At 51.0% G+C, this 18,931-nt stretch overlaps 2 protein-coding genes across 8 annotated transcripts in view; both read left to right on the top strand.

Moving 5' to 3' along the window:
• The window catches only part of TBCCD1 (TBCC domain containing 1), a 26,906-nt gene extending 13,780 nt beyond the window's left edge, over positions 1-13,126 (top strand). For 3 of the 6 annotated variants that reach the window (XM_048862963.2, XM_048862965.2, XM_048862964.2), the window contains exon 8: positions 6,804-7,421. The gene's annotated coding sequence lies outside the window, so the exon portion shown is untranslated. Of the gene's footprint in view, positions 1-6,803; positions 7,422-10,151; positions 10,874-11,213 lie in introns of those variants that run through there. The other 3 variants (XR_012669921.1, XR_007358307.2, XR_007358308.2) reach the window with 3 other exon arrangements.
• Positions 6,897-18,691, top strand: CRYGS (crystallin gamma S). Of its 2 annotated transcripts, none has more exons than XM_075132292.1 (3): positions 6,897-7,046; positions 13,716-13,958; positions 18,328-18,691. In XM_075132292.1, exons 1-3 carry the CDS (start codon positions 6,897-6,899, stop codon positions 18,598-18,600), a joined length of 666 nt encoding a protein of 221 aa, XP_074988393.1. In that variant the 3' UTR covers positions 18,601-18,691. The 2 variants fall into 2 exon arrangements, with proteins under 2 accessions (XP_074988393.1, XP_048718925.1); XM_048862968.2 differs by lacking the exon at positions 6,897-7,046 and adding an exon at positions 10,790-10,873.
• The last annotated feature ends 240 nt before the right edge of the window (positions 18,692-18,931 follow it).

The raw sequence follows: 18,931 nt of genomic DNA on the forward strand, positions 1-18,931 counted from the left end.
CTGGGGATCAGTGCAGCAAGTTCTTGTGGCCAGCCACCAGATAAAGGATCTCTTTGTGGACATTGCTAAGTAGAGGTCCATGAGGGGCCATAACCAGGATGCTGACCAGTGTGGGATAAAGAGCAAACAGCTCAGGAAGACTTATATTAAAGCCAGGGGTGCCAGGAAAAGATCCAGCAGTGGAATTGTATTCTGCCTATTTCTTGAGGAACTGGATGGGCTTTTGATCAATTACATCGTTACCAAGCCCAAGGAGCTGTGGACCCTGATGCTCTCCCTGTAGACTGCAGACAAGTGGCAAAAGTCATCAGAGGAGGAACATGAGGAGGGCAGTGAGGGGCTCTCCCCAGAAAGTCAGGATCTCGTCAGGAATCAGGACCCTAATTCTGGCTATGTGGGTGAGCCAGAAACCAGGTTGAGACTGAGAGGCAGATTACATGCCCTCCATAGGATCTACCTTTACAATGTATTATTGTTATATGACACCACTGTGCTAGCTTCTGATCCAAGTGTCCCATGGCTACAGTCTTTTTTGGCGGGTGGGAGCTGGGAGCCTTTCCAAATCTCCAGTACTTGCCTCCCTTTCTTATCCCACGTTTTCAAAATGGTGTCTACTCCAGCCGAGCAATTGGCTTCTGTCTCAGGTGAAAACTTTTCTTTTTTCTTTTCTTTCTTTTCTCCTGTCTGTCCTGTCTGGCAAATACGAGCTCCCCCCTCACCCCCAAAACCCCTGTCCATCTGCTCAAAATAGTGGCTGGCAGCATGGCACAGCTGCAGTCTTTACTCCATCTCTCACTCCCTAGCTCCCCTCCTGCAGCATATTGGAATAATGAAAACACTCGTACAACTTTGAACCATTTGGGACAATGGCTCGGGGCAAAGGGGTTTGGTTAGTATTCTCAGATGACATGGGCATTGCATACCTGTAAAGCACTACTCCTACAGCTCCCTGCTGAGGCATAAACACGCATTTGTACAGGAAAGAGGTCCACCTTACGGATAGCATACAGCTTTTAATGTCTTTCCACAGGCTTATATAGAGAGAGGATTGGAGCAGTTCGTGCTTCGGACAGTCAGTGCAGAGCCTGATGTTTTTCTCTACACTTTCAGCATGTCTGCAGGGGTGATAAAGTAGAACCAGAGAAATTGCTTGACTTCCACCCCCACCCCCTATCTGCACTTTACCTGGGATAGATGCACAGTCATTGCCCTGGCATTCCCTCCACTCTGGCCACACTTCTGGGGGACCAGCTTGGTGAAGAACTTCACAGTGATGTCACTAGTGTGCCTTTGCCATTGTGAATAAGGCTGTTCTCTGTCGCCTAGTCACCTGCTTCAGTGTAACATCACTGAGAGTCAGGCCACGGATTACTATCCCGCTCGTTCCATATGCTCCCCACTAACTCCTTGGACGCCATAGAAACAACTCCAAGGTGCAGCCAAATTGCAAAACCAGAGTGGGAACATAATTCCCAATCCCACCCTCAGCTTCCGAGGCACAGCTGCAACTCAAGCCAATCTAGCCCTGCTATGCACACACGGCCTGCTGGCTACGAGGGGCCCACCAAGACCAGAAGAATCTTGGGGGTGGTGGGGTGGGAATGAGAGAGACGTGTTAAAGAGGCTAGTCTAGCCTGTCCAGAATCCCACTAACATCTGCTTGGCTCAGTTTTTTCACTACCCCCTCAGCAATGGCACCTGCAGTGGCCAGACCTTCAAGGACAGGGCCTTTATCCATGGCTGGTAGGGAAGAAACAGAGAACTTGGGATGAAATATCCAGCTTTCATTGTAGACTCCCCTCCCCACAAATAAAAAGAAACCGGTGAAGAGCTGGTGATTGTATTTGATGTCAGAGAGGGAAGAAGACCAGGAGCTATTGAACAAGAGGGTTGAAGTGGCTGGAAACAGTGTCACCGTGGCTAGGGACAGCGTTGCTATGGCAAAAGGCACTGTGGAGGAAGACAGAGAAATGCGGAGGCAACTCGGGGAGGTTGTTCAAGCTCAGAATGCTCTGCTGCAGTGCATGCTGTGAGTGGGCACACTGACAATCCAGTGCCCTCAGCCAGGACCCAGCCATGTTATTCTTTGAGTGATTGCTCATATTGATTCCAGTTAGGTGTGTGCAGTCGTCAGAAAGTTTTTCCCTTAGCAGCACCCATCAGGTTGGCTGTGGAGCCCCTTGGAGCGGCGCCTTCATGGTGCTCAATATATGACCCTGCCGACCTGGCACCTCCTCTGTTCCTTCTTACAGCCAGTGATGGTCTTTGGAAATGTGGCATCTTGCCTGGCAAGTTCTACCACATTTCCCTGACTTTGTTTGTTTGTTCTCTATACATATTAGTTAGTTTAATTGTTTGTTAGTATTAGTAGTTAGCAGTTGGGCTGGGGGGTTATCCTCTGTCCCGACTGCTTTTTCTTGGGAGGGCTGCCATGTCCAAGTCCCAGGGGTTCAAGTCCTGCAACAAGCCCATGCCAATGGGCGACTCCCGTGACGGTTGTTTAAAGTGTCCGGGGGAGGCTCACCAAGCCAATTGGTGCAGGATTTGTAAGGGGTTTTGCCCCAGAACCAAAAAGCAGCGAGACTTTTGCCTTATGGAGGTGGCACTTAGACCTCAGCCTCTGCCGGTGCGGCAGGACCTGGCGCTGATCTCATGTGGTGCGTGGTGACGGCAGCAGTGGTGGAAGTAGCACCACGGGTGGACTCTGGCAGAGACCTGTGGCACCGCCGCTCCCCAGCACCGAAACTGGCAGGACCCAGCATCGCTTCCACTCTCTGGTGCAGAAGCGGCACCGGAAGCAAGGGAGGAGCAGCTCTCCGTCCCAGAGGTCCACCCCTCTGGAGCCGGCCAACGGGGCACGTCCTCGTTAGGAGCACCCAGTGCCGAAGTCTGCAGAGACAGCACCGTCGACTTTGGCCCCGCAAGGGGGACCGTTGAGTCTGGTGCCGTTGGACTCTCCGGTCCAGGTCATCGAGGAAGTGGAGCTGGCCATCCGCCCCGGACACCTTTGAGGCTGCAAGGGACCTCACTGCATTGACAGCGCCCAGGTCACCCACTCTTTGCTCCAAGCTTCTGATACCACATCGTACGGCACCGTCTCGAGGCAAACCAGTGATGCTCCAGCCGTTGGCACTGCTGATAAAGTCTCGGCGCCACTCTAGGTTGCACCAGCGCTCCCGCTCGCAGCGCCGATCCCCACGTCGATCCCCATCATGCAACAGGTTCCTGTCCCAATGCCGCTTAGCGACCCCGCGCAGCTCCAGGTTGCGGCATCGCTGCAGGTCGCAGCACTGCTCTCCAGCCCTCGACATGAAGAACATGTATTTCCATATAGCAATTCGTCCCGCACATTGGCACTTCCTATTCTTTGTGGTCAACCGCAAACATTACCAATTCGCTGTCCTACCATTAGGCTTCTCAACAGCCTCCCAAGTGTTCACCAAGTGCATGCTGGTCGTGGCTGCTTTCCTCCGTTGACAACAGGTGCAGATATACCCCTATCTCGACGACTGGCTGCTCAGGGGCCGCACCAAGGGATAGGTGCAATCCCAAATCTGTTTGCTCAGGTGCACATTTGTTCGACAGGGTCTCCTCCTCAACTTGGGGAAGTCGACCTTGGAATCGACCCAAAGAATAGAATTCATTTGGGCAGTGTTAGACTTGTATCAGGCACAGGCCCTTCTACTGGAGTCCCGATTCTGAGCCATCACAGACATAATTCAAAGCCTCCAACAATTCCCAGCCACAACAGCAAAGGGTTGCCCGAGTCGCCTCGGCCACGTGGCTGCCTGCACTTACGTGACCCAGTATGCCAGGCTGTGGCTTAGACTTTTGCAGGCATGGCTTGCTTCGGCCTACTACCTGGGGCGCAACAGCTTGAATTCAGTGGTCACGGTGCCAGGGCAGGTCCTGACATCCCTCCATTCTTAACACACACTGCCCAAGGGTGGAGCGTGAAGGAATCCCCTTCCACAACCCTCAACCTTCCTTGTCCCTTGACACGGACACGTCGGCTCTGGGATGGGGGTGCATCTGGGAGACCTCCAGACGCAGGGCCTGTGGTCCCAGGACGAGCTCTCCCTACATAGCAACATCAGGGAGCTGAGGGTGGTGCACCTAGCCTGCCAGGCCTTTCAGGCCTGAGTACAAGGCCAGTGCGTAGCAGTTACCACCATGTTTTACATCAACAAGCAAGGGGAAGCCCGTTCCTCTCCCCTATGCCAGGAGGCCTTCCAGCTGTGGGAGTTCTGCATAACCCAGTCCATTCACCTGGAAGTGTCCTTTCTCCTAGGAATTCAGAACACGCTGGCGGACTGCCTCAGCAGGTCCTTCTGCACACACGAGTGGTCCATCTGGCCGGATGTCATACACCTCATTTTCCAAAGGTGGGGGTTTCCCCAGGTCAACCTGTTTGCCACCCAACGCAACAGGAAATGCCCACTGTTCTGCTTCTTCCAGGGTCACAGCCCAGGCTCCCTCACGGACACATTCTTGCTATCCTGGAGAGGTCGCCTGCTCTATGCCTTTTCCCCCATTCCCTCTCATGCTCAAGGCCCACAGGCGTGGCCTCGACAACCCTGGTACAGTACTCTACTGGAGCGGTCACTGGGCGCACCGGTCACGTTACCTCTCCTCCCTGACCCAAGCTCAGGGCAGCGAGAGCAATTGCACCTGGGAACGTAGCTCTTTTGAGTCATCCAGTGCCCCTGATAACTTCGAGCCCTGCCACTCAACACCAGACACCCCAAGAACAAGAGGCAACAAGGAGGCGTGTACTCACCCCTTGTTGTAGTCTGCCGTCCACTGCACTGTCACTTTAAAGCTTTGTTTCATTGTTTAATTAAAGCTTCATTTCTGCTGGTTTAAAAATCCATTCAGAAAGAGTCAGCGATGCACTTTATACAGGCAGTCCATTCATTTTGACTAAGTCAGAGGTTTTTACAAAAGGGTAAAGGCACAGACAAGATAAAATAAGGATTGCCACATCTACCACCTATCAAAGAAACAGCACAGTTCACAATCCATTCCCTTTGGGATAACAGCTGGATGTATAGCTGCACATTTTCAGGCCTGAAACTCCAGGAGCCATAGCCTGCATTGACTGTTTCCATTTTCCGTTGGGCATTTTGCTGGCTGCTCAGACCCCTGAGCAAGTGTCTTCACCTCAGCCTCCCACCCATTGGAAAGCCTCCCACCCTCTCACTTACTATCTCAATTATTGCGCAAAATATAACCTGCAGCATGGGGTTTTTCTTTCTCCAGCTTCTAACCTATTCCACAAACAGTGCCACCTTCCTTGCAGGTGGCCAAGTACACACTCTGCTGTCATTCTGCAGCTACTGAGGTGATAGGGTCATGAACCAGGGCAGCAGCAGCAGAGTCTCCCACGATAACTGGAGCAATTCCCACACCATTAATATCCAGAACTATGCTGGGGGCAAATTCTCCTTTATTCCCTCAGATAATTAGAGCTGAGTGTTGAAAGAGCCTAGCATTGTGGGACTTTCCAGACCACCCTATGTTTGTGAACCTGCCACAGTGATCAACCAGCCCTTGGAACACCATAAAGAAATATCCCTCTGGTCATACACTCTGAGCCATGGTGTGGGGGACAAGCAGTTGGCATGTAGATCCCATCAGTTGCCCCAATGCTGTTTGGGAACCCCACACTTGAAAAGCCATCAACTTTCTCCTGAATACTACAAATTGGCTGGTTATGGACCAGTAGCATTTGGAGGTGGCCAGCTTGCACATGGCATTGGTGACCAGCATGTCTATGGGTTTGGGCACCACATGTTGGTATGCTGCCGCTGCAGCTCTGGGGCTAGCTCAGTGCAGATATCAAAAAAGATAGTCCTCGCCATCCTGAAATTCTCTCATCACTGCTGGTCATCCCAGGTCTAGGGAACGATCCTTTCCTACCAATCCCCACTGGTTTCCCAATCCCTGAAAAGGTGTTGCACAGTGTTCCTGCTCCAGGAACAGCTCCAGTAGTAGCAGTTGCTCTGTGTCATCCTTGTCTTCGTCCTTGTTCCTCCACCACTGCCCGAGCTGCTGCTGGAGCCGCCACATCTGCTCAGTAGTGCAGTGGGTGAAGTCCAAAGACAAAGCCAAGTCACTCAGCTCGAGAGCTGAACTACATTCCAAACAGCCTCTACCTGTATGCAGTTGCCAGCATAGTGGTGTGGAGCATTGCTGGGTCCATGCTGGCTGACAGCAATTTGCAAATGGCACTCGCCTCTCCAGAAAGAGGGGAATGATGGGCTGGAGAGAGCTGACGCATGGGATGTTTTTGAATTTACTCCAAGTCCTGGAATTCCACTGCCGCCTTCTATGCATCCCACTGCATGCAGTGAGAACATCCCCAGCATGCACACTGCTTAGTGTTGAAGCAAAGGACCGTGAGATACCCTCCGAGAATGCCAAGCGCTTAGTGCACAGGAAGCCCCTGCCATGTGGACACACAGATGCAAACTGAAAGAAGGCACAGCCAGCCCATGTGCACACTATTAGTGCAGCTTGCATATTGTGCATTAATTCTGCAGATTAATCGCTCTGTAGACAAGCCCTTAGTGGCCACTTCCATGATGCTTCAAAGAATGCTTTCCCTTATAATCTCTTGAATTTCTTAGTGGTGATGCACAAGGAGCCAGACACTTGCCCATGGTATGGATACAATCACCACGCATTTGAAATAGTTTGCTAAATGAAACTGATCATGCTCTGGGTTTTTCTCCAGCAAGCTGTTGGCCTGGGGAGGGGAAGTCACTGAATTGTTGGAGTGAACTCGTGTTTTGTTACAGAGTTGTGAGGATGGATGGTGACAAGCTGACGGTGGTTTCCAGTGAATACTTTGAGGCCATGCTGGTTAGACATTCCCATGGTGTTGCAAATTAATGAGGATATCTGGACCTCTGCATCAGCATGAGCTGGACACTTTTTTTTGCCCTGTTCAAGACATCACTGCATCACCTTGCTCCTTTCCAGGACCTGGGGTACATCAACTCCAGCTGGCTTCAGGAGGAAACCAGATGAAGGATTGCGTGGTAAGGAACGGTGATGCAAAGACAAGCCTGCGGTTTGCTGTGGGCCTCTTAGGCAGGGTGGGTGCCTAGTTAAAATTCTGGGCATGTACGTGTCTTGCGAAGGCACTCACCTTGGTGTGACACTGGCCGCAGGGACATGAGGCTGTTGTGTGCACCTGTCTGGGGAAGAGCTTGTTACTCCCTTTCATAAATGATAATCAAATGTTTGATTTATTTTTTTCCCCTCTCTCCAGTGTGTAAAATGAACTCGAGGTATTTTTCTATGTGGAGATGGCGTTAGCACTTAAAGGATGAAGTTTCATGAAATTGCCTAGGTCTTTTTCTTTGCCTCCTCCTTGCTTCTGTGAAATGTCAATAAATGGAATTTTAAGCCAAGTCAGGCATGTTTCCTACGAAAAGATTTCTCAGTAATGAGGTGGCCAAGGATTGAGGGGGCTCAGCCCCCCAGATCTGAGCAACCCTAGCCCAGCTCAGTGGGTGAAGCTCTGCCTCTGGCAGTTCCAAGCTGGCTTGGCACGGAGCTGCCTGCCTGCCAAGTAGCAGGACAAGCAGGAAAGTCGCTAGAGGCAGCAGCAAGAAGGGTGTGCCAGGTCCCCGCGTGGTGCAGAGTCCTTCCTGAGTGCAGCCATGCCCAGTGCTGGTGTGGTGGGGGCAAGGCCCTCTCAGCTGTTGCCTGGGTGCAGAACTGGCTCTGGAGTTGGTGCCAGGCAGGGCAGGAGTGAGCAAGAGGGAAGGGGCTGCAGAGAAAGGAGCCAGACACAGCCATCCAGCTCCCAAATAACCCCCCACCCAACGTTGTCCTCCTGCCCCAAATAAACTCAAGCCTCACAAAACCTCCTCCTGTTACAGCCCCCCCACTCATCCCCCTCCCATTTAGAAGAGCCTGCCACAGCAAATCTGTGAATCCTGAGAGTCAACAGGCCAGAGTGGAGAGCTAGGCTCAGCCCTGTGCGTGTGAGGGGGCCTCACTCTCCTATTGCTCCCCAGCCCTCCCCTGCACACAGGCTGGGATGGAGAGAGCAACCTGCACACATGCACTGGAGAGCAGCATCTGACTGTTTTGACTCATTTCTTCCCACCACAAAGAATATTTTCACTAGCCACCTACGGTTCTAGCTCCTGTGATGCTCTAATAACATATAAACGTGGTCATATTTCATGTGGGGGGGGGAACGTTAATTCCCTTAGCAACAGTGGGTGAGACATCTCAATCCTGGAGGTCAGTGAGTATAGTATCAGCCATGGCATCCCTGACATGACAGTAGTTTGATCTGAGCAGCGTTTCTTGTCATCAATATTTCAGCTTCCCACAGTTGAAAATCAGCAGGAGTGGGTCTCCCCCTCATTTCCTGCTCTCAAGACAACCAGTCTCCAAGTGTATGTCCACATGGGGATAAAAACTAACCCACGGCTGGCCTGAGTCAGCTTGGCATTTGGGCTTAGGCTCCAGCCTGAGCTTGAAGTCTACGCTGCAATTTTTAGCCCCTCAGCGAATGCCCCTCACTTTCGAGTCAGCTGACCCAGGGGCTTGTGGGGTATGTCTGAGTGACCAGGTCACAATTAGTGAGGCAAACGAGGTAAGCTGCTGCGTGATTGATTGCATGCAACATAGTGAGATGTTTATCTGAACCACCCAACTGACAAATGTGAAACAGAGAAACCAAATGTGTGGAGCACAAGGAAAATAAAAGGATCTGATGTGCTAGCCTCGATGACATCTGGAACTATGCATGCATAAGTCAGCATTTCCAGAAGGCTCCTGGAGCCAGTAAGTGGGAGGGAGAAGGGGGTTGAGGTATGGTCTGAGGAGAGACAGTGGGGCCACATGTTCAGCTGGTGCAAATTGGTATAGCTCCGTTGACTTCAGTGTAGGAGTGATGTCTGATTGACAGCAGCTGGTGATCTAGCCTTCTGGTGTTCAGCCAAAACTCTCCTAGCCATCAGTGGGCATTTGTTTTGCCTGAGTAACAAGTGAAGGTAAGACTTGGACGTGGCTCTTAGAGGTGTGGGACAAACCCAGCTACACCCTCAGGTTACTATCCAATCCAAAGTGGTGATGATGATTAAAATCTAATTTGGCAACAGACTCTCATAGCTTTGTAATGTCACAATTTTGCCCCCCACAGGACAACTTACTCAAGCAAACTCCCTTTCCCCCATCCCTTGCCCTCCCCCCACCCCCTCCCCAAGTGGAAGTCTGTCCTAGGCCCAGGGAAGAAATGGAGGTGTTGGCTCTGATGTGCACCTACTCAGCATTTAAATGGGGGACGTGGGATAGCAAAAGGGAATCCAGTTCTGGGATTAATATACCGAGCCACTGTAGCTCCCTTCAGTGGAAGCTGGGTCCTAGGCTGGATGCTGGAATCTTCATAAACAGCTCTTGGATTAATGGTGGTGAGTGGCCTCACATGCTAGCAGAAAACCAGTGTGTGTAAGCCACAGACCCTGATACTTAAAGGATTAGGCAGGAAGGAGAATGGAATGCCATTGGGCAGATATCTAGTTCAACCTATTGGCCCCAGGGTGCCTCTGGAGTTGGCAGGGTTTAAAGGTGTGCTGGTTTAGACAGCAGCGTGTGGAATCAAAGGGATGAAATGGATCCGTTCTGACAGACTTGAAATAACAGCGGAATGGTTCAGGCGCTGCTTGCCAAATTCATCTGCTGTCTTTGTCTCTCTAAGCCTTTGGAGTGGTGCCAGCAATAGCTGGAGAGGTGTTTATAGTTATAACAGAGTGACTTCTGGGGGCACAGACATCTGCACCCCTGTGTTCCATGCTTTGTACCCCGCTCTGATTGTGGTAAGTATTTACCTAGCCCAGTGCATCGCGTCAGTGTAAGGGTGTCCCTAAGGAGGATGTACCTGACTCTGACATGTCCTTCCTGTAGGACTGTGGACACCTCACTTAATCCCTCTGTGCTTCACGTTCCTCATCGTAAAATGGGGATAAAAATCCCTCCTTCGGGTATGTCTGTTAATGTTCTTAACAGCAGTTTGAGCCCCTCAAATGGAGGGTGCTATAGAAATAATGCCCTAGGTCTTATCTAGAGATCCCTAGATCTCAAAGCACTCTACACAGGTCAGTATTTCTTTCCCCATTTTATAGATGGAGAAACTGAGGCACAGAGAGACGTGACTGGCCCAAGGTCACCCAGCAGACTACCGGCAGAGCCAGGTATAGAATGAGTCCCAGTCCAATGCTCTATCCACTAGGCCACGCTGCCCCAGTTCAGTGTTATCACTGCTGCACAGACGTTCCTGTTACTTGCTTTCAGATAGTGTCCTCTAAGCAGAGGCCATTCTCTCCAGCTCTCTTCCCACCTTTCAGCTGAGCATGTGTTTATGATCTCCCCACTGCACCTTGCAACAGTTAGAAAATGTCCTCTCACAAGGCTTGGTTCCTTTTTACAGAGGGACGTAGGACCTCGGAACCTTGGATCCTAGTCGGTGGTGATCTTTTATTGGAATGTTCAAAGCAGAGAGAGCAGCCAAACTGTGTCATCCCCCTAGGCTTCTTAGTTGGACTGTTTTGGTGTTCTGACTCAGCAGACCATTCTGCCCTGATGATGCAATAGCAAAAAAATAAAGCGTACAATGAAGCCTCCCTTTATTCCCTAATCCTGTTTGCTTTTCTAGAAACAATCCCTAGCCCTAGCATCACTGACTTAATTCTTGGATCCCATTTTCATGACAAAGCGAATGTCTGGTACAAAAGGAGCCTTATGAAAAGGGCCTCCCAGATTCTGGCCCTTCGCAGTTGCTTCTGGAATTCCTGCAGCAATTGGGGTGTAGTGTCTAGAACGGAAAATGTCCAAAACAGGAACCAGGGTAAGTTTGTTTGTGTATCCTTCTGAGGGGACAAGATGCAACTTAGGAAGTTGCTCTTGTTTACAAACATGGCAGAAATGTAGCAGGAGCTTAGGGTAATAGAGCAGAATTTAGCACAGTGGTAGAATAGTCTGTTAATTCTCTGAAAGAAGATCAATGAATAAAAAGCAAGTGATTCAAAAATGTACGTGGCTTTTCCACTGGGGACAGGAGCTTTTCAAACCGAAAGCTCGCTCAGAGAGATAAAATGACTATTTAAAATACAGGGCTGTATTTTGAGTGACAAAGATGGTCTTTCCTCCCTTTTTCTTCACACTGGATATTTCTCTTTCTACTACAGTACATCAGGAGAGCGGAGGTGGGAGGCGAATGCTGTGGCTGTTGGGGAGACTTTCAAATGTGCCCCAGTGCTTCATGCTCTCCTCGGTGTCTTACTGGGGAGAGCTGCTGTGCCGTGAAGAGAGTGGCAAGCTTGCGGGAAGATGCCCTGAGTGTCTGCAAAGCATCTGAGTTCCAAAGCTAGCAGCCAGCACCAGTGTATGCTCCATAGTCAGGCTGTCGAGAAGGAAGTACAGCATGGCTGCTGGGATGCTGATGCCTGACTCTGATCACAGGCGGGGGGAGACCAGTTGTGTGAAATGTGTAATACTGCCAAAGAGGGCACTGCCCAGACACTTGAGCTTCTTCAGGGTATGTTTAGAGTGAGCCTCCCAGCCCTGGGTGACAGACTTGGGCTAGCAGGGCTTGTGCCAGCACTTGTGCAGACAGTGCTTTGAAGGAGCCACTAGGGCTCTGAAGCCCACACCCTTCCCTAGCCGAGCTGCGGCTTCAAAGTGCTGTCTGCACCATTATTTCTAGAGCACTAGCGTGAGCCCGGCAAGCCCAAGTCTGATGCTCCAAAATGCTGGGTAGACCTACCCTCAGACTACAGTACTGAACCCAGGGATGTTGAGAGCAGCTTTCCCTCTGACTTCAGTGTGGGTGGGAGCAGGCCCTCCACTTTGGACTCCTAGCAGGTTTAAACCAGACAGGGATGTAGCTCACAACCCTACGTTCTGCCTAGGGATCAAAGTGCATGAGACTGAGAGCCTGGGTGCTGGTTCCCAGTTGTGTGCTGCCTCGCTGAGTGACCCTGGGCATACAGCCAAAATCTGAACTTCTTGCTCCCACTGGGGGACACGCTGGAGTGACCCTTCATTGCTCTGTGTGCCCGTATGTAAAACGGGCACAATGACACTGCACAGGCATGCTGTGCAATAATATTCTTGTCATCTGCTCCTGTCTCTGAGTCCCATCGCAGCATGAGAATGGGGCACTGCAGGCAGGCAGAGATCTGCCCCGGTATCAGGTGGGCAAAAGAATTTGCTCATGTAGAACTTACTTCACCTCTGGAACCTAAGCTCTTCTAAGCAGGGGGAAAGGTGCTTTGTCTGACAGCTGGTGGTGTTGGGGCTGAGCCTGCTGGCGGACAGTAACTGACTAAAGATCAAGGACAAAGGTTCACTCACTGCTTTGCTAATGTAACTTAAACTCTGTGGAGCAGGAGACTCTAGTGTCCTCTGAGAGGCGGGATGGCTCAGTGGTTAGGGCACTTGCCTAGGACTCGGGAGACCTGAGTTCAATTCCCTGCTGTGCCACTTCCCTGCTGGTTAGAGCTGAGACGTCTCACTTGAACTAATGATCTGTGCCCACCTGCAGTGAAGGAGCTTAGTAGAGGGCTCGTGGGGAGGAGCGTGTTCCTTACAAATTCCTATGAGCTCTTTCACTAAGACTAAACATACTGATGTTTATTGTTAGTCCAATCTTTGCCCTGTGGACATAAACTTCAGGGGTTCTCAGTTCTCTTTGTGATCATGTTTGAAGGGGGATGGGAAACAGCTTGCAAACAGGAGCAGTGAATTGTTCTCTCTGACTACAAAACTTTGATTAGGGAAGTCAAATGTATCTTACAAATTTCACTTCTGAAACTTTGTTTCAGTGGCAAAAAAAAAGATGGCCAGGTTATGGCACTATAGCATAGGATGTGGAAACAGGCTGCTGTGTGTTATACATAGAGACTGTGAGAACTATGAAAGGGAAAATCATGCAGTTAATAGATAAGGCCCGATTATGCAAACATGCACGTGCTTAGCTTTAAAGCACACGAGTAGCCCTTTCACACAGTATTTGGAGGACTGGAGCCTAAATGTCTTTACCTCTGTTACTAACCATCCCTGAAATAATTAAAATGACAATTGATGTGAACCAAACTAACTTTTTCCCTCTCGATGGTTTGTTTACTTTTTGCATTTCCCTTAGCGTGGCCAATGAAAACAGACTGTTTCATTCTTCAAAATTAGAATAGGACTGTGGCGTTTGGGTTGCAAACAGCGGTGCCAACCCTGCAGTTCTTGTTACAAAAGCTAGCCTTCCCTTGGGCTACTCGCTCTTCTAGGGACTATTGGTGGGCATGAGGCGTCACAGGATTGGGCCCACAGCACGCAATTTAAACCAAAGCAACACTTCCCTCTCCACCCACCCCAATTTTTTTTATTGCATCTTTCTTTGAATGTCATTCAAACCATTCTAATAATATTAAGCTTTGTCATTTCTTCCCAGGGCAGTCCCCTTTAACTGCTCATGGTTAATGATGCGCCTTTATGTTAAAGGCAGTAGCTAAGGAGTCAGCCTTGTTCAAATGGTGCAGTTTCAACTAACACATGCTTGCTTCAGTGACAGCACTTGCAGTTCTCACCCCCTCTGGCTGACTCTTCGCTGCTTTTGCCCAAGAGCCATCGACTGAGCCGTCACCATCTGTTTGGGAGAAGGAACCTCCCCTCTCTCTGCTTTGCTTGTGTTTCAGATCACTTTCTACGAAGAAAAGCATTTCCAGGGCCGTCGCTATGAGTGTGACAGTGACTGCCCTGATTTTCACACCTACCTAAGCCGCTGCAACTCCATCCGAGTGGAGGGGGGTGCCTGGGTTGTCTATGAGCGGCCTAACTTTGCAGGGAACATGTTCGTTCTGACCCACGGCGAGTACCCCGAGTACCAGCGCTGGATGGGCCTTAATGACCGCCTCAGCTCATGCAAAGCCATTCACTTAGTAAGTCTGACCTTCCCTTCCTCTCCCCAGTCTCCCCCAAAGCACATGTGTTGCTGCTGCTCCTCCTCCATAACACACGGGTGGGATATTCCTAGATATACTTGAGAACGAGGTAACAGAATCCCAACAGGTCACATGGGACAATTTCTGCATCATCAGAAGGTTGCAATCTTAGGGGCAAGTGAACAAACCATAACCCTGGGAAGGCCTGGAGAGTAAGAAAACCTTCCCAGGAAAGCTGCAGTGTTTTCATGTAGTACGTAGCTGAAGTTCTATTGAAATGCTGCTGCAGCTCAGTCTAATCCATAACAGAGGGAAATGCTCTGAGCTTCCACATGGCCCTGTGAAGTGGGGCAAAGAAATTTGATGTCAACAGATAAAGAGAAACTCCCCCACTGATTTCAGTGAGAACAGCAGTTTGCTTTGGGCAGGTTGTAGGTAAGTTTCAGTGGATACCTCTAACAATTGAGGTGTCGGTGTAATTTTGTTTGGAAATAACATTGCTGCAGTTTGCTTCTAGGCAGCTGGGGTTTGGAATTTATACAGGGGAGGTGGTTACTCTGTACCCTGCTTTCTTGAGTTTGCTCCTCTACTCTCCTTGCTCCTTTTCCCTGCAGATGCAGCTTGCAGCAGCTGGTGTGTACACAGGGTGACATTTCCCTAAGCACCTATGTCAGTTAGGGGCACAAGCCCCCTGGGAATTTCCATCCCTGGGATTTGTGCTCTCCACTCAGTTGCTTTAGAGAATCTCCGCTGTACGGCCTGTGCCAGCCTGCGTTTGTCTGAACCTCTGTAGCTTGTTTCCCACTCCGCTCCCTGCTAGAACCGATCTCCTGGTCGTTCAGTTTCAGTGCGACTGGCACTAGAGAGAGGAGTTGGCTGGCAGGCAGTAGCTCAGTCCCCCACCCCCACAGGTGGGGTGTAGGTAAGGGGATGGTTCCCCAAGGAGCATTCTGCTGGTGAGGGCTTGCAGGTGCCTGCCTGTGCACAAATCCCCCACCCCATCTGCCTAGTTAAAGTTGATTGAAAACAAAACCTCTTGCCCCCTCTTCCTAGGGATTCAAAGTATGTTTGGAGATACGAGACAGCATGCTGCCTGCTTTCCCCATTGACTCAGTTGGACACAGGCTCCATCCCTTTCACTCAGTCAAACTTCCAGCTGCTTCATGACGTGTGTGTGGCCTGCATGGATGGAGCTCGCTGTCTGTAGCAGGGGCTGGGAAGGACAGCGAGGATGTTAAATAAAGCCAATTGCGTTTTGATACAAGACTTTCAGTAGAGGGCAGCGTCCCCTACTCGTGGAGGGCAAAGTCCCCTTTGCCCCATGCTAGAGGCAGAAGGGAGCAATGAAGTGGGTGGAAATGGCTCCTAAGAACAGCTCCAGCTCACAGAGGGCTGTTCTTGCTTCTCAGGAACTTTAGCAGAGCATGGGGAGCAGTCCCTCAACTGCCCAAGCCTAGAGAGTACAAAAGGGGAATTTTAAGCACAGTCTCACCTCAGGCACCTGTACTAAATGCAGGAACATTGGATCTAAGATTTCTCATTCTACCCTGGTTGCAAATTGCTCCATCCAAGCATTTAAGTAGCTCCTGCTAGCACTCGCAGAGCATAGGGCCTGGCCTTTGGGATACTGGCAGTGCCCCTGCTTCACTGAGGAATCCATGCTTACCCGCTCTTACACAGGAGTGGAAGTGAGCTCTATCCTGCAGCTTGTGCTGACACCAGCTCACCTTGTGGGCAACCTGCTGAGTCAGCAAGGGGCAGAGAATGCTCAATAGTGGTGCGAAAGAAACAGCTGACACAAGGTGGACGGGAAGGCTGGTTCCCTTCCAGAAGTTTAGAGGAAGGGAATGTGGGGTAGCCTGGCACTTAGGCTGGCAGGGTGTGACAGGGTAATTAAGGTGTCTACCCCGAGTACAGGGCAATGGGACCCTAAGTGAAGTGCGGGCAGTTTTCCCAGGGCATCCCCGTTCCTCAGTCTATACTGAAAGCTCCCATGGCTATCAAAGGAGAGCACAGAGCTTGGCTGGCTTTTTTGCCCTTCTTTTAAAGGAAGGCTTTGCCACTTATGCTCTGCCTGCTGGCATGAGGAACCCATTGCCATGACTAGCCTGTGAAGAGCAGGGAAGCTTTCATCTGCTGCTGGCATTTATGTTACCCTCTCCACTGGCAGGGAATAAAAGCCAGGAGCATCAAAAGTACAGGCCAAAGCTGATTTTGAAAGGGACGCAGCTCAGCAGTGTTTCACTGATGGTATAGAGCACCCCTTTGTATCGTCCTGCATGTTTTGGTTGGAAATGTTTTTATCTGATCAAATGCTGCTTTGTAGCTCTATAGTTCAGCTGCCCTATGAACTATTAAGTATGGAATAAAGAACATCCCTAAAAACGCAGGTCATGGAGCAGGTGCGGGGGCCATGTCTCAGCGTAATGCTGCAGGCAATCGGTGTGCTTAACAATGATACCCTGTAGCAACCAATAACTGTAAACTAAGAGATGATAAACCAGTGTCCAGCCAGCTAGTGTCCAGAGCATTGCCCCTGCCAGAGGAGGGAAATCTAACCCATTAAATACTGCATGCCTCCATCTTCCAGAGGCAGGACTGGGGCATGAGCAGCTGCTCCAGCATTCTCTAGCCAGAGCATACCTTCTTCTAAGGGGCTCTGGAACAGCTGGGTGGGCCCCTGAGGACAGCACCTCCCCTACCACTGGTCTCAAAGAGCTGCCCCTTCCCGCTTGCTTTAACAGTGGTGGAGCCCTGCTGATATTCTATAATTAAACACTGGGTGGAAGTATTTAACTTGTAATTCTGACTATTAACCCAGTCAGCTGCGACCTGGTTTAGAGTCTTTGGCCTCCCGTGCTGCCTTCACCAATGCCAAGGCCTCGTAGCGGTATGTGACTGCCTTCAACTGTGATCAGTGCTTGAAAGAGCCAGCTGATGGGGGCACTCAGCTAGGGGGGCATTAGATGAGTGTGAGCAATAGGAAACTTCGCCACGTGGGCATGGGACTCCAGTGCATCCAAGGCAGCAGTGAAGCGTTCCTTTCCGGTGGGGAGGGCAAGAGGAACAGGCTGCCCTGAGGAGAGGCAATTCATCACCCCTGTGGGAAATGGTGGCATTCAGGCTGGTGCTGGTAACAGACCAGGGAGGGAGGGATGAGGTGGGCCAGGCTGCACAGGAAGCTGGAAATTAACACTCTTGTAGCGCTTAAGGCTATTCAGTGCTTGAAATCTCAGCAAATATAATGCCTTGTACACGTGAAATGCGAGTACAGGCTGTCACCATCTCATTGACTCCTTACTGCCCTGGGCCACACTGCAGCTCCAGTTCTGAAACCTGCAGCACCGGAAGGATTAAATCAGTCAACCTCCTCCACAGAGGGAATCAGTTTAAAACACTGAAGTGCAGCTGGTGCCAGCCAAAGTGCATCTCTTATCCATCACCAGCAGTGCCCTGGCTCTGCCCCCTTGAGCCTGGGTCTGCCCTGCCCGGCCCCTCATCCAGTCTCTTCCACCCGGGGATCCTAACGCTGGCATAGCAGGATAGCAGCATCTGGCACTGTCTGCAGATGGGCCAGTGACTACATGAGGTGTAAAGCAGGGGAGAATCAGACCCTCTGAGCCTGCAGGGCCATGCTTACGTGTTAATGCCTCTGGGCAGTGGAGGAGCTGGTACTGGCACAGCAATAAACTCCAGACGGGTTGGGGGAGCCCAAGGGCACCTTCAGGAGCAATAAACTAACTCAGGTGAACTGGAAAGCCAGTTGATTGTTTTGGTCAGGCCTGTATTTTATACGCCTGGGAGCTACCTCTTCCCCCTCCCCCTATCCTCTCCTAGTCACTACGTTCCCATCAGTGCATTCCCCGAAGTTGGGGGGAGAGGGGAAGAAGGGAGGTTTCTTGCCTCTCAAGCATAATGAGGCCCCTTTAATTGTCCACCTTTGATGCTCATAAACAGCACAGTCCCATGCAAAGCCAGGGTCTCCATGGCCAGCAGCATCGTGCAGCCTCCATCCAAAGCCACTGGGACATGAAGAAGGAGCTTGCACAGGAGTGCAATGAGCAAGGGGGTTGTGGTATAACAGCTGATGCTACTCGGAGTTCTGGGAGGGAAACAGAACCTCCTGCTCTACTGTGTAAATCAATCCCTAGCTACCAGGGATTAGGACAAAACCTTGGGAGGTAGATTACCCTACATCCGCCTGTTGTGGAGTCCTTTACCCTTCTCTGGAGCATCTGGCAATTGCCAGAGGCAGGATGCTGGACTCCGGTCTGATTCAGCCTGGCAGTTTCTATAGCGAGTGGAGAATGAGCTTGAACTGTGCTGCTGTGCCCAGCAACGTGTGACTCTCTATCTCCTGTTTCAGTCCAGTGGAGGCCAGCACCGTATTCAGATCTTTGAGAAGGGGGACTTTGGTGGCCAGATGTATGAATCCACAGAGGACTGCTCTTCGGTCTTGGACGAGTTCCGCATCCGGGAAATCAACGCCTGCAAAGTGCTGGAGGGGGCCTGGGTATTCTATGAGCATCCCAACTTCCGGGGCAGGCAGTACCTCTTGGAGAAGGGGGAGTACCGCAAGCCCGTTGATTGGGGGGCTGTGTCCCCCACTGTCCAGTCCTTCCGCTGCATTGTAGAGTGAGGGGTGGGGCAGCTCCCCGGCGGGGGCTGACACCCCTGCTTTGCCAGGGAAACTGAGTGGAGTCTGTGAATAAAGCTAGTGGCTGATGCAATGCTCCCTGTCCTGCTTATTTCCAATCAGTGTGGCTCTGGTGGTCAGGCCCTGGTTGGGTGCATCCTGCAGCCACCCCTCACTCCTGCTAGGGGCTAGACCTTTGCTACCATTCTCCCCTCCCTGACCTGTGCCAGCCTCTTCCCTCCTGCACCCCAAATCCCTCATCCTTGGCCCCACCCCAGAGCCTACACCCCCAGACAGAGCCCACACCCCAACCCCCTGCCCCAGCCCAGTGAAA

This window comes from Caretta caretta, chromosome 9 (genome assembly GCF_965140235.1).
Source record: "Caretta caretta isolate rCarCar2 chromosome 9, rCarCar1.hap1, whole genome shotgun sequence".
In the NCBI taxonomy this organism is placed as follows: domain Eukaryota; kingdom Metazoa; phylum Chordata; order Testudines; family Cheloniidae; genus Caretta; species Caretta caretta.